Source organism: Athene cunicularia (assembly GCF_003259725.1).
Source record: "Athene cunicularia isolate RWA chromosome 18 unlocalized genomic scaffold, athCun1 chr18_part1, whole genome shotgun sequence".
NCBI lineage: Eukaryota > Metazoa > Chordata > Aves > Strigiformes > Strigidae > Athene > Athene cunicularia.
In genome coordinates, this window is record NW_020799123.1 from 63,223 (window position 1) to 86,011 (window position 22,789).

Sequence of the window (22,789 nt, forward strand, 5' to 3'; positions counted from 1 at the left end):
ATGGGTATGGTGACACTTTTTGGTCTCTGTTCCAGCATGGGACTCTGGTTCCGAATACCTCCTGCATCTGCCAGCTCTGTCATGATATTGTTTCTAGTGGAACAGGTAAGATAATTCAATAATTAATAATGGACAGTATAAACATGTGTTCCTATCACACAACATTTTAGCCTTCACAAACAGCATGTTTCAAAAATAATTCTGACAATTTATGTTTATTAAAGGTAGTAGTGAGAAAAGTTGACTGAGAAGATGTAGAGTTTTGCATTAGAACTCACTCTAACTTGGTAATTTATTAGATTTTTTTCTATTAATGATCATTCATACAGTGAATAAATAGTGTTTACATCCATTTATACAATCTTTTATCATATTGGTATTCATCAGTATTGAATTATTTTTATTTTTCAGTTTTCTTACCAGATATAAATACTATTGCAAAACATGTTTATTTTCTACTGGATTTCCTCTGTTCTAAAACCAGCTTTGTTTTGCTGCTAGCATTATCTTTTAGACTACAAGGGGTGAGCATTGAATCTCACATTTGTGAAATTTGGTGGTGTTGGTTTCATTCTGCACCTCAGCTTCTTACAGAAGGAATTTGTATGCAATTCCTACTTTTATTTCTTGTAGAGACCTACTAAAGTATTAACTTTTTTTTTTTTTCCTACATCTATAAAGAACCCTGAAAGCTTACTTCTTTGGCTATATTGTCTTATAATTTGGAAGAGACTTAGGTATTTAATCAGAAAATAACTCGGTGTAATTCACTTTAAGGAATTTTTCACTTATGTTTTTAATCATTATTTATTAATACCAACTGATTTTGATAAATTAAAAAAAATTACTAAGATGTAGTAATTTTCAATTCATCTGAATAAAATTCATATATAGATTTAGGGTACATTTCTATGACATAAATGTACATGAGAATAAGTGTAATTGATAGGCTTACTTTAAACTGAAAGTAATAAGGTATTTCTATCCACTCATCCTCCATTTAGCTGTGTTACTAAGCAAGTGGGTTTGCATGTATGTGCTATAGAGATGGTAATTATATTTCTAGCTTTTTTTATGCAGAAAAAGTTTCCAAGAGACACATATTTTGTTTGGGTTTTTCATAGAAAATAATCCTAATGCTTTTGTATAATTCAAACCTAGAGCTTCTCTCACATAAATTAATACAGAACTGAAACAATTCTCAGGTTTATGAGACACCTTAAATCTGTAAGACAGCTCAACCAAAGCACTGGTTCCATCAATGCTAACAGAAAATCTCCCAATGACTTCTGTGAGATCAAAATTTTACAAGACTATAAATCACAGTAAATTACTTTGTCATAGTGATTCCTGTAACTTGTTTAAAGAAACATGTGTTACATCTCTTTATATTTTATTTCATAAGAAATAAAAATTTAAATTAATAAAAATCCTACATCATTATATCCATATACTCTAACAAACATCTATATAGATATAAAAAATATCAATCAGAATAAACCAGTATCATAACTGAAAGAACAAGTAAATATCTTATTTCTAGTTTATATCTAAATTGAAGGGTTTTCTGTCCATAATAGCATAGTCTGAATAAGCAGAAATATTTAATTTCTTTTTATTTCATTAATATAAGAAATTAAAAAGGTGAAAGCCTGATTTTACTGTAGTCAGTTATGAAAAAAATAAATTTAAACCAGTGTGTTTGCAACCTTGGAGGTTTATTATTATAATCCACTTCCTAAGTGAGAGCTTCAGGCAGTGTTTTCTGCTGCATCCAACATATTTTTAAAGAGTGGTGTCATCTTGTGCAGTTTGTGGGCTCTGAGCAAACCAAATGAACTGAAAGAACTGTTCAGAGATGTTTGATCAAATTTCAGTACAAGTGAACTTTGGCTTGAATGGGGTGCCAGGGTTTCAGGCAGAGGCAGTTCGTTTGCTACCAACAAAACTTCAGCCTGAAGTGATGTCCAGTGTAAGCCAAAACATCATGGACTTTCTGAGTTTCTGTCTTGCATGTTGGATTTTAATTTCTTCTGACTTGGAAGTCCTGTTTAAATGCTAGTGGGTGAATGACAGCTGAAAAATAAAACTGAGAACAAAACCCATGCTCAGCTGCATGTTGCCAATGCTTGAGATGACAGTAGATTTACCTGAAAACTTGTATTTCTAGCACTGAGCATGCATTGTAATCTAAATTTTGGTAGCACTCAGTAGCCCAAAACTTAATAATCACAATAAATCATAACAAAACCTTACTGGGATCTGTAGTCACAGACACATGTCTGATGCAGGGAGAAGTTTGTCAGTTCTTCTCAGAACTGGGCCTCCTCTCACACGTGCAAAAGCAGGAAAAGCCCCCTGCCATCTCAGCAGTGATTGCTGTGCTCCTCACATTGACCCAGACTGAGAGAATCTGGGCCCCTCTCCAAAGAATAATATTGACAAGCCTGTCTCTTTGATTTCTTTGTTGAATTCTGTTTGCTTAGTTAAACAGACATACGACATCATGGTGTCCCAAGTCCTTAATTTCCCCTTCCCTCTTAAGGCCTTGTCACCAGCCCATGAAGTTTGCCTCCTCACTGGACAGTGACTGGCTCTCTAGTATACTTAATATAGAAGTGCCTCAACAGGATGTCCCACTGCAGAAAACACTAAAGTCTTCTGCCCTAGGCACCTGCATCAATCCCTTTCAAGCCAAGAAGGAAAAACAAGCTGTTTTTTCCTTATTCCAAGGTAGTGCCAACATTCTTCAGCCTTTCTCTCTATATATGTCCTTATAGATTTTTCCCCTGAGAGAGTGGAGACCACTGCAGACTAAATAATAACATTCAAACAGCAAGCTTGCTTTTTTTAGCTGCTTTTGGTAGACCCTGTGCAAGTAGCTGGTGATCAGTTCACAACTTGCTGCCATTAAAGCCATCATGGTTTGCTGTGGAATATCTGTTTATAATTTTTTTGATAATATAAAACTATGGGGATATCTTAGTCTTTGAGTTTAATGATTAAAACCACTCCAGCACTTTCCCACAACTTGCAAATATATCACCATCTCTTTAGAGGCATGATCATCAGAGTTATACTATCCAGGCAGAGTTGCAGCAGGGACAAATGCTGTGCGTTAATGTTGTCTTGTGCCCCTTTTCAACATCATCCTTGTATGTACAATTCAAAAAATGTCAATAATCTGCTGTACTGCAACATTGTCTACAGGTGGCTCATGTCACTTCATTTCTACAACTAAATATAAATTCTCAGAAAGTCCTGACATTGGGCTTCTAGGAGTAAAATGTTGCATTATGTCTCTCACGGTGCATTCTCTCACCCACGGAGGGGTTCATGTTTCTCTGTGACTGAAATGACCCTTATTAACTGGTCATTGTCTGCTCCGCTGTTAATCTCCAATCATCTGCACATTTTTTGATTAATAATTGAAATTATTTTGTGCATTCTTCTAACTATATTTCAAATTAACTTTTAAGGTCAGCTGACACCTTTTATAATTTTGTAAGGTGCAGCTCTGATTTTATATAGACTTGATTTGGGTTTTTCATCAGAAACACTTATGGTAGAAAGTGAAGCCTCTCACAGATATTTACATCAGCAGTATGGGCTGTCTGCCTCTGCCTGCAGTTTTGCAGAAACCGACAATTACAAACAGAAGTGATATGAAACTGTTATTTACGCCTCAGCTGCTCCTCACTCTTGCTGAGTGATCTTCATGACTGTATGTCAACCTTGTCTCTAGGAATGGAACCAGACAATCAGACAGGTAGTTACTGTGAGGCTTTTCTTGCATTTCCTTGGCTGTTTAATGCATTTGTTTATTAGAAACTGAAGTGTTATTCCTTAAATCAAGCAGTCTTTTCTACAAATGCGTCATCTCCATGTCTTTGCCTCTTCAAATGTGGTTCACTGACCCAGGAGTGTCTGAAGAACCTCCCCTGGCTCCCAGCATTTTGAGGCCTACATGAGGGAAATGTCAAGATGCTTTTTATTTTGGAAACATACATTCCTTTCTCATGGCTGCTGTAAATATTCTCTCCTTATCTTGCAAGACCATCAAAGGAAGAATAATTATAGTCTTTCTACCGCCTGGAATTTAAAGTAGGGTGTCTGGAAAGTGGCTGAGACTAAAAGCAGGGTATTGGACAGGCAACATTTTACACAGAAAAAACATGCATGAGAGAGTGGTCTCATGTAACAGCTAGCATATAGTCTCCACTGTTCTTGTTTTGAAAGTAAATAAATATGATTTTATTTATCTTTACAACAAACATATGTCTGAAGGAAAAGATAGAGGTGAAGTTCACAACCTTACATTGTCCTGGTTATTTATCTCAGTCCTTGGCACATTGCCAAGCTCAGAGAAGCTCAGGACATGTGTGAAAAACAGTTTCTTAAAAAGGGTCCAGTCCAGACAAAAGGACATCGATTTTCCCTGGAGAGCTTAAAACCATCCTTTGGTATAAGGATTGTTGCTTTTTAAAAAACTTATATTTAGTCTGCTTTCCATAATTTGGTCATTACAATTGGAAACATTTTCAAGCAGGAGAGAATTTTTAATTTTTGATGACTTATAGTGACAGTGTTCTTTTACTACATGCCCGCCTCTGGCATCTCAAAGCCTGGGTTTCAGAACGGCAGCTGGCATACTACACAGAGACTGCTTAGGCTGATGTTCTTTTCCCTGGGATAAACAGTGATCAAGTCATCACGCTGATACTGAACTATAAGCAGCCTCTAGCATTATCCTTTCTCTACCGCTTTTCTTCTAATAGGGCATTTCTTCAACAGCCCAAATCTAACACATCACCAAGCACTTTTCATTTAACACTTCCATTTTTAGCCATTCTTTCCTAAACATTAATTAACAGTTATGGCCTTCTTAAAGGCCGCTGCAGTCAGTGTTGTGTGACAGAGATGTGTCAGAAATACATTTGCAGAAAGCAAGTTAAAATATGAGAGTCCCCTCGGGACAACTGAAACGCTTACACTGATAACCTGTATGCCACAGATGTCTGCCATACCCTACTGTTTACAGCTGGGAATTTAAATTTTTTAACAGCGGAGAAGATTTTATATTATGAGTGATTTTATCAGTGGAGACTAATTTTTCTTCTCTGTGCTAGCAACTCTTGACCCCTGATCTCACCTTTTCATGCTAACATCTAGGTCTCTTTCCTTTCTGTTTATCTGCTTCGTGCTGCCAAGGGAGTGACTCAAGGTCAGCATGTCCAAGCAGGACTCCTAAGCCTCTCCTCTCATTCCCTTTTCAAACATCACTCACAATCCCCTCAACCTCTGTGTTACTTCTGCATGTTTCTGTGGTTGTAGTGCCATCCATGTCTTACAAATGCAGCAATCCTCTCCACACATCCTGCAAGAATTAGATCAAGTGTCCATTTAGACACTGACACACTTTTTTGCTTCATTTGTATTCTCAGCCTATATTCACCCAGAAAAGAAGAGAGAGGGTGATAATTCTGTCACCCTGTGAAGATGGGTTCTTCTTGCTTTTAGGAACAGTTAGACACATTTTGGGACAGAAACTTCCAGAACACAGCACAGGGTGAACAGGTAAAGACAGAGAGCCAGGAGCCTGCAGCACAGGAGCAGCCAAGAGGAGCAAGAAGCTCTTGTAATCATGGGATGTTTGATTTCCAGATACCAGAGGGGGCCCTGTAGAATTTGCTGTCATTGAACTGACTAAATGCAAAGTTGATCCTGTCTTCAAGGCTACACTAGTAAAAGGGAGATTGTTCCTGAAGCACTTTTATTTGTATTGTCTCTAAACAGATCACTTCAGTGCAGTTGTTCCAGATCATATTCTCTTCAGAAATCTAGCTTTGCAGAATTTAAAGGAATTCTTGACCTCCTCTGGGGTTGTCACTATAATAGGAAGGCCTAGGCAAAACAAGCTTTGAAGATTACTAAAACAGTTTTAAAAAAATGTACTTACAAAACCTCAGAACATTAAAATGCAGTTGTGTGAGATGTGTTATATGGAGAAAATTTTGGCACATATAAAAATTACACTCCTTTTCACTGCGTAAGAAATATTTGAGTACAAAGACTCTTCTCCCCTCCAGACACACAATGACAGCAAAACTATGCCCTGTCCAGGCAAAAACAGCAACACAGTTGGTGCAGCTGGGCAAGTAAAACTAGATTTACAATTCTGTTTTCTTAAAAAAAAAAAAAAAAAAAAAAAAAAAAAAAAAAAAAAAAAAAAAAAAAAAAAAAAAAAAAAAAAGCAAAAGAAAGATGCCTATGGCATAGTTGCAGCTGTTGGAGAAAAAAATGGTCTTTGAAGTGCTAGGCAGGAGAACAGAATGCACTGGAGAAAAGGTGTTAGTAGCTAAATGGTATTACTTATTCATTACTCTAATTCAATGTTTTACTGTACTATTCAAGCAGGTATGATTGATTATCATTAAAAATACTGTTAAAAATAACAGTCCTCAAAATTACCATCAATTAGATTCCTAATCTAGTAGAAACATAAATACATGAGAAATATTACCTGACCTTGGTATAAATTGACTATTAATAGCCTGTAAAGACTGTAAATTTTGTGAAGATAAGCACTCATTGTCTACAGGGGAGGAATGAAATGCCAATGTTTTTGGTGCAGGTCCTCGCAATTACAGATCTGTGTGGATTTTTGAAAAGGGACTTTACAGAAGTTGAATAGATTTCTGTAATAATACAGCACCATGGCAATACATTTCTTGCTCAGGCAAAGACAGCAACTGAAGAAAATTCACTAACAGTTTCCTGGAGAAGGAAGGGGTCTGTCTCCCTGCTTACCTGCTATTCCTCCATTCTCCTCTCCTCTCTTGTCTTCACTCTTCTCCTCTTAAATTTCTCATAATGGAAATAAACTTGACACTAAAAGACCACAAGGTTCTAACTGATTTTCCTTGTGTTCAGTATTTTCACTCACAGGCCAAAGGATCTCTGCTGGAAAAAACCACTACTGGGTGGAACAAATATAAACAAGAATGCTTGAAAATGTTACAGGAATCAACTGTAGATACTGGTAAGGAAACAAACAGCACAATGAAGCAATGTATTAAGTAACATTGATGAATATGCAAATATTCTTTTACTTGCTTTGCAGAAGTGTTTGTAAGTTCTAAATGTAGGACAGTCAGCTGTGATGAGACATGCAAACATGCAGTCATGAAGTTAATGGCTATCTTTTGTCCTGGAACATATTAGGTTCCTATATATAATGGTTCAGAAATGAACCAATGAACCATGAACCACTGTGCTGAGCTACCACTATGGTGTAGCACTGAGTGCCTGGTCAGAAGGTAGCTGCTACCCATTATTGTTAAGAATCATGTCCCTAGGATAAGGGAGACCAGTTTTCACTTCCTTTTTCAACCTGGGTCAGATCCATGTTTTTGCCAAAGAGAAGTTTATAACCTGTGACTATTTCACTCTTAAAAGTATAAATTCTGCTCAGCTAGGTATCTGTCTTCAGGAAAGGATAACAAAGTCTTCGTTTGAGTAGCTGGAGTTGACTGCAGTCGCCAAGGAAAGGAGTGAAACTGTGCTCTATGTTTTGTACTCACTGGCTATAGGCAGGTCTCTGCTCTTGTGCTCAAGTGATACTCCCATAGTCATCCTGCCTGGTGGCTACCTCACTCCATCAAATTCACAGGGAGACTCCAGGATGATAACATGAGCTCTGACTAACTTTGCTAGTGGCAGAAACCTGCATTTATGACATTGTAGTGTGCAACTTTGTCAGCCAGAATATATCGTCTGATTAAGATCAATGTGTGTATTTTTCATCATTTAAAATGCATTTAGAAGTTGGAAATCAATCCAAAGCATTGGCCTGAGAATTTTAAATGGCAGGGATAAAAGAGAGAGGTTTTCAAAACTATATTATGTAATATTTTGTTTTAAAGTTCCTTAAACTTTTCTCAGAATATTGAAATCTCTAACTTTCACAGGCCTTTGAAAAGCAAAAGGGAAGATATACCCTGTGAGTCAACTATTTTTAGTGATCACATTCAATAACAGGTTTTTTTCTTCTTTCAACTGAATTAGGAGTTGCTGAAAATGAGCAGTTCTGCTTGGGCATGGCAGCATGCTAAAGGAACGAATCCTCATGCTCTCCAGCCCTCATCACTGATCTGCTCCAGAAGCAGCTGCAACTCCTGGTAGCCACAACAGAATGAGCTAATTGCCTCAGGTTATGCTGTAAAGCTGTACCAGCTTGGGAAACAAAGCAACACCCCATTCTTATTTCTGAACCCCATCACCATCAAGAACTTGTTCCTGCTTTCAGAGTATATGTAGCATAGGAAATGTCCACTTATTCTTCCTGAGCTTTTAGGTGTGCTTAAAGCAGAAAAGAAACATACTGGCTATGAAAAGGTGGCCAAATACCCATTGAGGACTACCAGAACTTTGTTAAGGCATGCAGAGATGCAGTCAGGAGCTAAGGCTCATCTAGAACTGAAATTGTCCAGGGATGTTAAGAACAACAACACACATAAGCAGATGCAAAGAGAAGACATAGGCTCATTATTAAACAGGGCAGGGAAAACAGTCACTAATAAAGGAGGACCCAGGAAACTACAGGCTCATTAGTCTTACTTCAATCCCTGGGAAAGTAATGGAATGATTCCTCCTAGAAACTGTTACTAATCAAATGGAGCAGGTGATTGGGAAAAGCCAACATGACTTACCAAAAGCAAATCATGCCTGAATAACCTGATCACTTTCTACAACAAGGTAACATCTACTGTTGATGTGGGGAGAACAGTGGATGTTGCTTACCTGGACTTCAGCAAAGCATTCGACACTGCTTCCCGCAGACTTCTCCAGGACAAGCTGACAGGCACAGATTGGATGGAGGGCTGTGAGATGGGTAGCAAACTGGCTAACAGACCACACTCAAGCAGTGGTGAAAAATATTTTTGACTCAGGCTGGCAGTCTGTCACAAGTGGGGTCCCCCAGGGATCGATGCCGAGCCCCATCCTGTTCAACACCTTCATAAATGATCTGGGCACAGTGACATTGAAAGCACCCTCACCACATTTGCTGATGATGCCAAACTGGGTGGTGAGGGGGGACATATCAGAAGGTGTAGCCATCTTAGAGACCAGGACAGGCTGGAAGAATGGACTAGCAAGAACCATACGAAGTTTAACAAAGGCATAACCAAAGAGCTCAGTACAGGCTAGGATGTGTGTGGCTGGGGAGCAGTCTTACTGAAAGAGATCTGGGGTTCTGGTGGCCAACAATCTGAGCATAAGTCAGCAGTGTACTGCTGCCTCAGCAAAAGCACATTGAAACATGGGCTACATCCTTGGGGGCATTACTAGCAGAGACAGTGATCATCCCACTCCACTCAGCATTTGTCAGACCACATGTGAAGTACTGTGTCCAGTTCTCATCCCCACAACTCAAGAAAGACATGAATAGACTGGAGAGGGTCCAAAGGAGGGCCATGCAGATGACTGAAGGGCTGGAGAACCTGCCCTGTGAGGAAAGACTGAAGGAGTTAGGTCTTTTCACCCTGGAGAAGAGAAGATGCAGGTGGAATCTCATCAATGTAAAATGCAGCTACAGAGAAGACAGAGGTTCTCTCTTCACAAAAAGCCACATGGAGAGGTCAAGGGGCACTGAGGACAAGTTACATCAGAAGAGGTTTCTCCTTGATGTAAAAAAGACATTTTTTACAGTGAGAACAATCACTCACTGTAACAACCTCCCCAGGGATGTGGTGGAGTCCCCATCACTGGAGGTTTTTAAGATGCGATTGGACAGGGTGCTAGATAATCTCATCTAGGCTCTGTTTCCCACAAAAGGCTGGACCAGATCTTTTGAGGTGCCTTCCAACCTGGCTGTTCTGTGATTCTGTGGTATTTTAGGAAAGCATGCTAACCACTGGGCCACTTGAAGGAGGTAGGATAACACTTCTTCAAGTTGACCCACTATGTATCCTACAGTGATAGCTGGGGGAAATTAGGAGTTCCAGTCACAGTTCTCCGTGTTGTTTATGTATTTTTTATGGGCAGGCACTGGATGAAAACAGAAGTAATCTGGGATGTGGAACACCCTGGATTCAGCTTCCACCAGCTTACAAGAGGGTAATAAAAATTATGTGAATAATGTCCTGAAGTAGTCTAGCAATTACCGTGAAAAAGAAAGAAAAATCAACAGTGTTTAAAGCCAGTTCTTCCAGTATGTGTTTCCATGCTGAGAACTTAGAATCTGGGAAACTTTGTAGTTTAGGGACTTGCATGATGGCATATAATTTCTGAGTCCCAAGCAGTTCAAGTTGGGAAAACCACGCAGTTACCTCTGTCAAAATTGTTATGCTTCTAGTACAATGCAGTGTCAATTTGAGCACATAACAAAATGTTTGCCAGCAATGTGATGCATCCATGTTGTCTTAGGTCCCAAAAAAAACGTAGGTAGGCAGGTTTGGATTTGTTCCCTTGGAAGCAAAAAATTAACTTCTTATGGTTACCATGCAGGATGTTACCATGTAGGAGAGTCACTGTACCAAAAACACATGCAGGAAGGGTCAGTTGAAGTATTCAGTTATCTATTTCTTCATTGTCCACTTCATCATGCTAGACTTTTATGTGATGATAAAATAATACTCATTGCTAGAGGCTGGCAATATAATTATATGTTCTCCTTATGTGTTCTGTAAATATTTATCTGAATTCAGGGTTTCAAAGGTGAATAACCAGAAGTCAGAAAAGTACTAATGAAGATGTACAGTAAGATGTTAAGCAGATTTTCTCAGAAAGAAAGGTGTATCTGTGACAGAGGAGTAATCAGAACAGTGTGTATGGCCACTATGATATCAAAGCTGAGTTACACTTACCTCTAATAAAATTCACATTCTAGGAAGTCTGATCATCCCTAGGAGTGTGCTTTCTAGTAGCAGGATGCAAGTAACAAGAAAAGTATAATATTAGTCTCAGAATTTTGGGGTTTTTTTGTTCTTTGACATTTTTGGAAATGCTTTTTCTGCCTTGCCTTGCATTGCCATGCTTTGCCTTGCATTGCCATGCTGTGCCTTGCCTTGCCTTGCCATGCCTTGCTTTGCCTTGCTTTGCCTTGCTTTGCCTTCCCTTTCCTTCCCTCTCCTCCCCTCCCCTTCTTCTGCTTACTTTGGCTGTGGGAAACAAGGAAGGGGGGAAAAAAAGAAAAAAAAAAAGGTCAGACAAAGAAGCTGTCATAAATTACAGACTATGTGACTACACTCAGAGAGGCAAGAAAACAGTAATAAAAATTGGTTAGGGGAAAAAGTTTTTCTGGAAAAGAAGGGAAGAAAAGCACACGATCAGCCCAGACAGTACACCTGCAGGATAGCCTACAACGAGTTGTCAAGAAAGAAAAAAGTAGTGAGAAGCTACAGATCAGTGAGCTGTGGTGAAAACTGGTGTGCAGAAACTCTTAGGATGATGCAAAAGATTGGTGGCAAAAAAAATGTTTTTATGGTGGGAAGGCAGAAAATGGTGGCTTTTGGTGGCAGTTAGAACTAAGCCAGATGACCCAGGAGGTCAAAAGCAGTGACAAAAAGCAAGATGTTAGAGGGCAGTAGTTTGTAGCTGGTGATCAGGAGAACTACAGGGACTCAGAAATCCAGTTTTCATGAAATGGAGAAAAAACTATTTTTCTCCTGGCAGCCTACCCAATCTGCATTTGAACAAACCTTGATCAGGTATCAGGGAAAGGAACAAGAAAAAATAAGCTATAAATGTTAAAAACTACACAATTCATAAGGCAGATGGGGCCACAGATATTCAGCCTCAAAGATACAAGGGAATTACTAAGAATGTACATACTGTGCTCTGTATTTTAGGAGCAGCACTCCAGAAAGATGATGGTGAGATAGCACACAGCTATCTTTGTTTCTCTCTCACAAAAGGTTCTCAAAGTATTGCTAAGTATTATGGCAAATGAAGCAGAATATGGTCTTCGAGTTTTGGATGGGCAAAACAATTGATGTTAAGAGACAACTTGAGTTTATCCTGGAAGAAAGACAGAAACTAACCAAAGCAAGAGCAGACATTAATGCATTTTGTTTTATCTTACTGTAACTTGATGGCACCATTTTAGTTCTGCATTGTCAAATGTTTTATCTTAATCTTAAATCCTGGTAGAAGAGTGATGATACCCGTGAATCTTAAAAGTGAGATAATCTGAGATATTGCCAGCTCCCTAACTTTTATGGCCCAAAGACTAAGAGGAGTGCCTACCTGAGAATCTGACAGTGATCTGAGCTGAGAACCAGTGCCACAGTGGTCATGAAAGGTGGAATATCTCCCATTTACCAGCAAAAAGTCTGCAGCATGTACAGCGAGTACAGTGAGTGAGATCACAGCTTGAATCTGTTACATTTGGATAACAGAGGCCTCAGGATGATTTGGAGCAATATCCTTATCCCATAACAAAGCATGTAAAACCTGCTGCTGTTGTGTAAATGCAGGGAAGAAGGGTAGCAGCCATTTCCGTCCTGTGCACTGAGCATTGCTCAGTGAATGCACGGAATTTATCTGCTACATCTTGTAAATACTCTGGAGTAGCTTGCAGGTTACCTGAAACAGTGTACAATCGTTTTCATGATTGTCCATTTTCTGAATAAGTTTATTTGATTCTCTCCCCAGGAATACATTGTAATGGGACGTTTGATCGATTTGTTTGCTGGCCTTACTCACCTCCAGGAAATGTCTCTGTTCCTTGTCCTTCATATTTACCGTGGTTGGAAAATGGTAATGTGAAAGTGGTTAACTTCCATCTGAGTTTATGCTGGGAATCCAACTAAAGGACAGATAGTGCTTGTTTCTCTTGTTCCCGTGTCCTTCGAAGTGTCTGAGAGCTTTCTTGTCTCATCTCTTTTCACCTCTTTTCTGAACTGAGGCACAAAATTGTTGTCAATGTTTAGTTATTTACTCTTTTTCTCCATCTGTGCTTGTTACAGCTCCAGATTGCCTGCTATAAAGCAACTTTTCCAAGACCGTGTAACTTTACTGCCAGGCCTTTATTAGCAGTAACAGATTTGGGGTTCAGCTTCTAAGGTTCAACTTCTGGGGTCTCCAATGACCCCAGACATGAATCTTTCTCCCAGAAAACTAGAATAACTGAACAAAGCAGCAGTCCAAGCAGTCAGCCCTCCAGTAGGACAAACCACACATGAGCAACTGGTGTGGTGAAAAACAAGCTTCCCAAGCAGCCTTTTCCTGAAGGGACTGCAGCAGGGAGACTTTCAGGAAGGGAAAAAGAGTAACATCTGCAGCAGCAAACCTGTCTAAAAGCAAACAACATTCCCTTTCTGCCAAAGAAATGGAAGGACATTCCTTCCACTGCAGCCTAGCATTTCTGAATCCTGCTACACAGCCTTTCTTAGCTATGTGTGACTTTCTTAGCTGCATTTCTAATACCACTTAGAAGAACCAATTGTGTCTGAGTCCTTTACTTTATGGGAGACTACTACGGTCTGCTTATCCTAGCTTTCTCCAGCCCACCCCTCACGTGATTTTGCTGTAATGCCATATTTTGTAATTTTTTGTGCTGCTAAACAGAAAGCAACCCAGCTTCTATCTAGTTTCACAAACAACAGCTTCTGCCAGCCATTTAGAACAGATTCAGCTCTTCATAATTATAAAAGCATCTTCCTTCCTTCCTTGTAATGGAGACTCTTTTTCTCTCCTTTTCTGTCTAAATTTCTACAAAAGCAGGATGTAAGACATTGCATCAGGTTATGAAGCTTTTAATTGTGTTCACAGTGGGTAACACAGTGGCCCTGCTGTGTTACAGCATTATCTGGCATTCTCATCCATACCACAGCACCATAGGAGAAGAGGCATTAGAAACAGCCCAGCTGTCTGTTTGTCCTATAGATTTTTGCAGGACTGGGGTTAGGGTTGTTTGTGGTCTCTGTTTCCATTGCTGGTCCCATTTCTGAGAAACAGCTATGTGTGTTCTGAAACACCAGTGGACCTGGACCAGAAACGTTTGGAAGTTCAAAGTAATTTTATTGTGGATTGTCATCACTGTCAAGTCTGAGCACAGAAAAATTAGGATAGTCTAGAAATGAGATTTCTGACCACATTTCACAAATATGGTCAGGGTTTTTTCAGTGTCTAGTCTCCACACAGAGCTCCTGCTCCATCACAGCAAACTGAGCTCCCAAAGCAGTTCTCTCAGTTCCAGTTATCCTGAGCAAAATGAGATATTCTGGTTGTTGCTGCAACCCTTAAACACTTTCTAATTCAAAAGTGAATGAAAAAGCTCAAGTCTGATTAGAAATAAATGGAAGGCATCTGTTCAGGACATCAAACAAACATCAACCAGGGTCCCCATATATTATTCAGATGGAAAATCCTTAATTAGTATAAACTAGGATAATGCGGTGGAAGCCAGGAAAGCTTCATGGGTTCACATCACCTGCTGATAGGTCCCCAAAGCACCTAAATAAAACACCAGCCACAGGTGTTTCAGAGAAAGATAATTCCAGAATCAAACCAAACTCTTCCTCCTACAATTTTGACTCACAACCTGGGCAATGTGCTACCCATACTTGATGGAATTTATGATCTTAATGAAGAAAAAGGAATAAAGTGAGATGTAGGCTTTTATTTTGGGTGTTATAACTGTATTTTTTGTAAATTCCAGGTACATTCTGGGAGTTTATTTCTGCTAGATTGCACTTGTACTTTGTCTTATGTAAATATGAAAAATATACTGTCAAATACAAGAGAAAAGTGGGGTTTATTCCTTTTTTGAGTGGGGGTGGTGTGGTGTCTATTGCTATGGTGTAAGGGAGAAATCTTTAGAATGTGCATGAAAAATGAAATCTTTATTTTGACCTTTCAGACTAAACTTCTGTTTACTTTCAGGAAGTGTAGGAAACGTATACAGAGTCTGCTTGGATGAAGGGACTTGGCAAACAAAGGAAAACTCCACAGACATTTGGCGTGATAGTTCAGAATGTTCTGAGAAAAATCATTTCAAAAAAAATGTAAGTAACATTCATATTGTGGTTTAATACTGTAATCTTCTTAATCCCTTCTTGAGTAACAGATAAAACATTTCCACTGAATACCTGCAAAAAAAAAATGTTCAGATTTTATTTAGATTGCCAAATAGAAACCTGTTATTTCATTTAGAAGAAGCAGAGGAGGAAAGCTTAAGGAGGGGGATTCTTGCTTTCTATGTTACAAATTATTTTCTGTTCAGAGTCCAGTGACCACATGTGCTCAGTTTTGCCTGATAAAACTGAACAAGTCTGAAGCTTGACAAGCAAATAACTTAAATTCAAAGGATTCTATCATCTGCCCCAAGTCTGTAGTCTGCAAAACGCAGACAACTTCATTTCCAGCGGCTTCCTGAGGCTTTTAGCATTTAATGAGCTGTTAACTGGTCCTTTCAAATTTAGGTAATCACAGACTGGAGGATTTATCAGAATGCCAATGCTATCCTTCCCGGTCTGATATCGCACGCAGCTCAAGTGCTGGGCTTTGTCAGAAGGGCAAATTGGCTCTCCTGAGCTGAATTAAGAGCAGACTAGACTCTCACCTCGACAGAGCTCAACTCTTTGTACTGAAGATAAATTACAATAATTACTGATAAGATCTGGTTTGTGAAGCTGGGAATCACATCCTTGCTCTGTATCCGCAAAGAAGCCTGGCTTGTGTTCTCTGTGGTAAGGCAGTTTGCAATCCAGCAAACTCACTTCCACCACCCAAGATATGTTTAAGGTAAAGGATGGTTAAAGCAGCAAAACAGGGATCTGATCCCGTTGCCTGTTTGCACAACTGAGCAATGACTTGAAACGAATGCAGCCATTTCAGATAACAGTAAAGCATGCAGCTTATCTGGTTTCATCTTCTTGTAACTTCATTTGCCACAGAGTTCATCTTGGCTGATGTCAAAATTAAGTCTCTTAGGTAAGCACTATTACTGTTGATTTTTTTTTTTTTTTTACTTTTTACTATTTTATTGGGTGAGCACTGTTGCTACTTATTACTTTATTGAGTAACATTAATTTATTGAGTACTTTATTAAACAGTTCAGGATCCCCATGTGCTACTAAGTTTTTACTAAACTTGGTGAGTACATGAACTTCCAAACTTACAGTTTATTTATACAAGTGTGATAAATACTTGTAAGTACTGAGAGTTTTCCATGGTTTGTTGACCATTCTGGATTGCAAACTTGTGGGTGGGAGACACATTAATTTGTCTTGTGTGACAGCAGACGATTTCTCTGAAAGCTTTAATCGGCTTTCTTACCAATGCTAAATGTGGTTTTGTACTTGTTTGCTATATTTAATGGAAAGCTCCAAGATATTAGAAATAAGCCAAAGCTACTACATGCACACATCAGAGGAATCAGCTTGATTTCAGTTGCAAAATTGGCACAGTCATGATGATAACTTGTGGTTTTGATTAGGTTCGTGCCTGTTTGACTGTTTTCATGGAGCAGTGACTAATGGCCATGCTACAGGAATCTTCTGCACCCACACTGCTCTCCCTGGGCACTTTCCCTCTCTCCAAGAGAGGCACAGTTTTTACCCAAGCTGTCTAGACAGTACTCATTAGCATAAATTGATTAGAAATAGCTACTGGTAGGAAGACAGTGCTAAAATCACTGGGGCTGAATAGTAAAGCAATTCACAAAGAAAACAACAGAATCACTGAGGAAAAGATAGAGGTTCCAAGAAGATCTCTGCAGGCCAGATATGGATTATGAAAGTCACATATCCTCTGCCTCCATGTCCCTCTGCAGAGAAACTTTTCTTGAGCTAGAAAAGCCATATGAAGAGATGAGAGGTAGACATAAGCAGCTAACTGGAAAAACTTATCAAGAAGAAATGTTAATGAAGCAAAGTAGATAGTGTGAATGCCCCCCTTCCTCCTCCGAGGTCTTTGTCATTCAAAGACATTCTAGACAGCCCTAATTTAATAATTTTGATTTTTTTTTTTTCTTTTTAACTCACTGCAGAAGTAAGTCTATTTCAATGTCTCTAGTCAGAGCTAACTCCCAGAATTGCAGGGACACAACTGATCTGTAACTGTGTCTCCAGGCCACACACAGTTATTAAACCACCAGGATCCATTTGGTGCATGTAATCATGGCAATGATTAGCTGTAAATCAGACCCTGAATGGTGTTTGTGCAGGATCAATCTGGAAATGAGACAGTGAGTGCCTTCAAATTTAAAAAGAAATAAGGCTGTCTGCAGGTGTCTCTGCCATGCCGTGATTTCATCGGGCAGTGCAGCGAGCAGGCATCAGAAACCTTCCCACGATACCTTGTAACACAGAAAAGTTGAGTCTGAGCCCTGTTTGTGCTCTGCCCACTTGCCTGCATGTGTAACACATTTTTCTTCTTTGTTCCTAGGAAGAAGACCATAAATTACTTACCACATTACAGCTTTTGTACACTATAGGACATTATTTTTCTCTCATCTCACTTGTATTAGCACTCCTTATACTTTCTTTACTCAGGTTAGTACAAATTTACATGCATTTTAAAAGTACAGATCCCAGTATTCAGATTCTTCTTTCCATGTAATTGAGTTTCTCTCTTAGCTTCCTATGTAAATAACTCCTATTTTCCTAATAAGCTTTATAAAAGCAATTCCTAAGCAAAATCCATTGATGAATACAACTTTTTTTCATTTATGCAAACTAAGTGTATTCCATAGGATTCATACATTATTTTTTCTCCCACAGAAAACTGCATTGCACAAGAAACTACATTCATATGAATTTATTTGCATCTTTTATCTTGCGCACCACAGCAGTGCTTATAAAAGACACCGTATACTACAATATTTACTCCAAAAGACCAAATGATGAAACTGGATGGATATTATACCTCAGTCCTGAGGTAACTTGTTAGTTCATTGTTAATAGGTAATGTGTGTTGCTAGTTGCTGTAACAGTTACAGTTTTGGAAGTTTGCCATATGGCAGTTACAAGTTTCGAGGTGTTTGTTAGTTGAGCTCTGAATGCTGAAATTTTGCTGATAAATCTCAGGGTAATCAAGAAAAAATTCTGATTTGATAAATTGTAATAGATTGATTCTATACGAAGTCTTGTAGAGAAATGACAGATTAATCCGTAGTTATATTTAGAAACATGCAATTAAGTGAAACAATTTACAACTGCATTGTTTAGGAAGAAATCTACACATTTATTTGGCATTTATGTAACACTATACTTAATCTCACTTGGTATGCAATCCACCCAAATCTTGCTTTTAAGACAGAGTTATCAAACAATGTGTTTGCTGTGAAAGAACACTAAGAGAAAAAAGATACCTTAAAGGCTTTTCTGTACTAGGAAATTGTGCTGATTTTCTTACACTTTTTTAGATAATGGAATAACAACATCTCTTGTGTGACTACTGTGGATAAATTATACTTGTACGATGTCATATGAATATAGTTTGCCTATGTCAACAAGCAAAATTACCTGTAAGATATTAATAGTGACTATTATTTTAAGAGCTTATCAGCAAAAATTCTGATATGCAGATCATGATAAAGAACACATACTCCAGCCTATGTTGTCACTTTTTCCTACTTGTCACCTCCACTCACACTCTCTGATCAATGTAGAAGCCTTTAAATTGTTGCAGTCCCCTCCAGCCTCTCCCAAACACCAAGTAGAGTCTCGTGAGATATGTGACCAAACCACAGTCATCACAACCATGTGCTAGTTTTTAAATGGTTGCTAAAGTAACAAGAGAAAACCAGGATTTGTCAGAGCTTTTTTATATTAACAGTGATTCCCGGTCTCTCATTTCTACAGATTGTACTCATTTGTAGGACTGCCCAGTTTTTCATGCATTACTTTGTTGGGGCAAATTATTTCTGGCTATTAGTAGAAGGAATTTATCTGCATACGTTATTGATAACTGTTGTACTCTCTGAAAGACGACTGCTACAGACATATATTGTGATAGGATGGGGTAAGTACATAAAAACTTCCAAGTTTTTGATTCTTGGTATTTTTTTGAGTCGGTGACGGATACTTTTTAGTGAAGAAAGAAAATAGAAAGAAAATATCTGAATTTTTTTTTTTTTTTTTTTTTTTTTTTTTGGTTTGTTTTGAAGTCAATGATTTTTATAAAGGTATATCAACAGTGATACATTCATTACAGTTGAGCTTGAACTGCAGGTACAGGAAATGGGTGAATTGTTCTGTAAGAAAACAGTACCCTCGTATACAGAACAGAAGAAATTTGAGTGTATTTGGTCTGTATTTTCTGTCATCACTGAATATAGAGGTACTATCAGCAACTTCATTTTATTCCTCTGTAATAGAGCACATATGTAGCAAAGATGTCTAAACGTTAAAATATTTCTTTATAAGTTCACCTTCTGAGCTCACCTTAAAGTGTGCTTTAAATTAGAGGACAATCTGAAACACTGCATGATTTGGGTCTTATATTTCAGATATTTATCATGGAATCAAGACAATGTAAATTTAGTTATGAGCAACTGAACAATATTGTGTAAATTATGTCTTGTAATCCAACAATTAGGTTTGTTGCTTACTCAGAGATCATAATTCTGTATCTTGTCTGGAAAAAGGAGAAAATTAAGGTTTCCTAATTCCCAATAATCATCTAAAATCTACTGTACAACTTTCAAACCTTTGAAGGTCTCAAAATAAAAAATGTACTCTTAGACAACGTGTTTGTTGCAAGAGTTATTGAGTCAAATCCAGTGGCTTGAGTTAAGGGGGAGGATAGGGTGGATGGCCATAAAAACTTCTTACTATAAAACTTTTATTAGTGAATGGCTTTACAAGCCAGTTCCCTATCACCACATGTATATGTATTGAACTGTATTGTCAAATGTAAAATTGTGCATCCAGGACTGTGAGACTATAGTGCATAGCCCACTTTAAAAAAAAAAAAAAAACAACAAAAAAAAAAAACCACCCACACCCAAAACTAAAATGAGTGATTCTTAAAAGGATTTTATTGTGGTGGATGATTATGCATTTGTAAATAAATTAATTCCGTATTTGCTGTGCTCCACTGCTTGCTAAAATTATCTACCGAGGATAAAGAGGTATGATTTTAAAGAGGTGTTTGAACTCAAACATAAATAGCTGAAGCATAAGGCAGCTACATTTAAATTATAATCATTACAGTTAAAATGATACAACATTTTAAAGGAAATATTTGGTAATTGTATCAAGGTTGTGGCAAACTCCCTGTCAGTTTGACAGTAATTTACATCATTCAGTTTTGGTTGTGTAATAGTTATACTAGGCTCTCTTTGTAGCAGGGAATGAAGACAGCACACTTCACTTCTCTGACGCCTAACTCACCTCTTGAATTTTGAAATGAGAATTGGATAGCATCTAAAAAAATATAGTCCACTGGGGAAAATCCTAGAATTAAATTAATTTCGGATATGGCTATTTTAAATGCTTTTCTAATGAGACTGTATTAATTTATTAAACGATAACCATTGCTGTAGAAAAATACCAATGCTTAAAGCAAGATCTGAAACAAGTTTTCAGTATCTAAAATACCACACAGGGGGAAACCTGAGAAAAAAGTTTCAAAACCATAATATAAAACCTTGTTGAAGCACACAGGATAACCTGATTTAGGGCAGAACTGTCTGGTCTGAAAGAATAACCATCCATTAAAGAACCCAGAAACCTTAATTTTCTTTTATAGAAATGGCTTATGTTTACTACTAAAGGCAAGACTGAAAGATGTCTGTCTTTTGTCTCCTATAGTATTTGAACCAGGTTTTGAATATGCATTAGATAATACTGTATATATTGTTCAGAAGATGCCAATAAAACAGATTGCTTCATTTTGTGCATTGTGTAATCAAGTCCCTCTCTAGAAACAAAGGAAGAAGACAAGTTGAAGACCTTTGAAGAGTGAATTATTTCACTGTTTAACAAAAGTGGGATATTACTTTAATCCTTTTGTACATCTCTGGATATAGTGACATTGGAAGTTTTCTTGTTTCCTACAGCCCTCTTTTCTCTAGCCGTACCTGTATTTATCCACCATGCTGCCTTGAGGATTATTTTTCAGGCTTGCAGTTTTGAACATGCTATCCATTTTTGGCATCCCTCCTTTTCCTCTTTTGCTTCTTCCTCCTCAGACATTAACTACTTTCCTTCATTTTCACACCCATTCCTATCCTTCCTCATCTACTTAAAGTTTCTGTCAAATCATGCCAGACTTCATTGCCCATTTCTAAACCTCTGGGCCTTCTCCTCTGCTGCACCTTACACTTTGGAGAGTCCTTCTCACCATCCATGCCTTGATTTTTCTCTTCCCTCTAACATTCCTCTTTAAAGATTCCTTGCGTATATTAATATGTCTGTATTATCATATAGGCTGCTGACATGCCAAGACCACTTTCATGCTGTCTTTGATCACCAGCTTTGATCACAAGCTCACTGAAACAGAGACTAATAATTTTATTCCTTGTTCAAACTGCAATAGGACAAGTCTGAGAAATTTGCTCCCTACTGCAAGAGTGACTGTCAGTCCCTGTCCATTGCTCTCATACCTGTATCGTATTCGCTGATTTCCTTGAGGCCTTTTCCCATTAATTATATCAATTTATCATTCATATTTATTAGAATTGCTACTAAGATGGGACACCTGGCAGTTTTCTTATGGCCATTTGTAGTATCGCTGCTGCTGAACCAGCAGGGGCAAACCATGCTTACACCTACAGAGATAAACTGCCTCAGCTACTGTCCAGGAAGTGCACTTGATAACATCACCACATCCTCCTGGGTATTACCTTTCCCTATGAAACAACTTCATACATCCCTAGACATATAGCTCCCTTCCCAAGGGGTCCATGTCTTGATTGTTCTTTCAAATCCGCTTATTGCATCAGCACCCTCTCCCACCCAAGTGAGACCTTTCTATGTCTTTCCCCATTTTAGCCACTCAGAGATCTGTTATCTTAATATCTTATATTATCTTAGAGTATTTTGCTTCTTGTTCTTTCCCAATATTGCTGCATTCCACCTTTTCCCGTGACCTTAGCTAGTATCCCCAAATCCTGATTAGATCCTGTTCTGGCCCCAGTGACCCACATCTCCTTTCCTTTCTTTCTGCCACATCCACCAGAAAATCTCCTGTGTGTTATTGGACTGAGAATCCAGTCGAACATCTGCCTTTTGTAGCTCATGTGCCTTGTGCTTGTGGCTGAAGTTTGTGCCTGCACATTTGTAGACAACTGTAATAGTGTAGCAAACCTTTATTTCAGAGGGTTTTTTTCAGTCTACAGTCTATGATCTCCAGGAGAGGGGGCAACAGTAGGGGAACAGGAACCACAGATTATCTTTAAGGGGTCCAGAAAAGATAGGCCAGCAGAATAAGCCCTTGGCAGTTGTTATAATTAACTAGACAGTTCCATACCTCCACTGAAAACTCCATAAGTTTCAACAAATAAAAATACTAACAGCTGGGGCCTTAGGTAGCCTGCGAAGTCTCAAGTCAAGTGCTAATTATTTTGAATTATCAGGGTCAAGAATTTAGAAGATTTGGACAGTTTACCAGTGTGTGTGTGTGTGTGTGCGCGCGCGTGTGTGTATGTATATATATATATATATATATATGTATTTATCAGTCTGAAAAAGCAAGATTCAACTATACAATGAAATTTCATTTTGTGTTTGAACTACAAATAGGGAAAACCAACATCAGGTTGGTTTTTTTTACTAAATAGAAGATTGAAAAGCATGTCTTTGCACCAGACACTACTGTAAGATATCTGTGTTTT

General features: G+C 38.3%; 1 protein-coding gene across 1 annotated transcript in view; it reads left to right on the forward strand.

The window, feature by feature from the left end:
* GLP2R (glucagon like peptide 2 receptor) overlaps window positions 1-22,789 on the forward strand; it is a 39,982-nt gene continuing 17,193 nt past the window's right edge. The window contains exons 1-7 of the mRNA XM_026861117.1: window positions 1-105; window positions 6,949-7,042; window positions 12,658-12,762; window positions 14,890-15,011; window positions 17,395-17,501; window positions 17,730-17,886; window positions 18,813-18,972. Coding sequence (XP_026716918.1) covers window positions 1-105; window positions 6,949-7,042; window positions 12,658-12,762; window positions 14,890-15,011; window positions 17,395-17,501; window positions 17,730-17,886; window positions 18,813-18,972 — 850 coding nt within the window. The remainder of the gene's footprint in view (window positions 106-6,948; window positions 7,043-12,657; window positions 12,763-14,889; window positions 15,012-17,394; window positions 17,502-17,729; window positions 17,887-18,812; window positions 18,973-22,789) is intronic.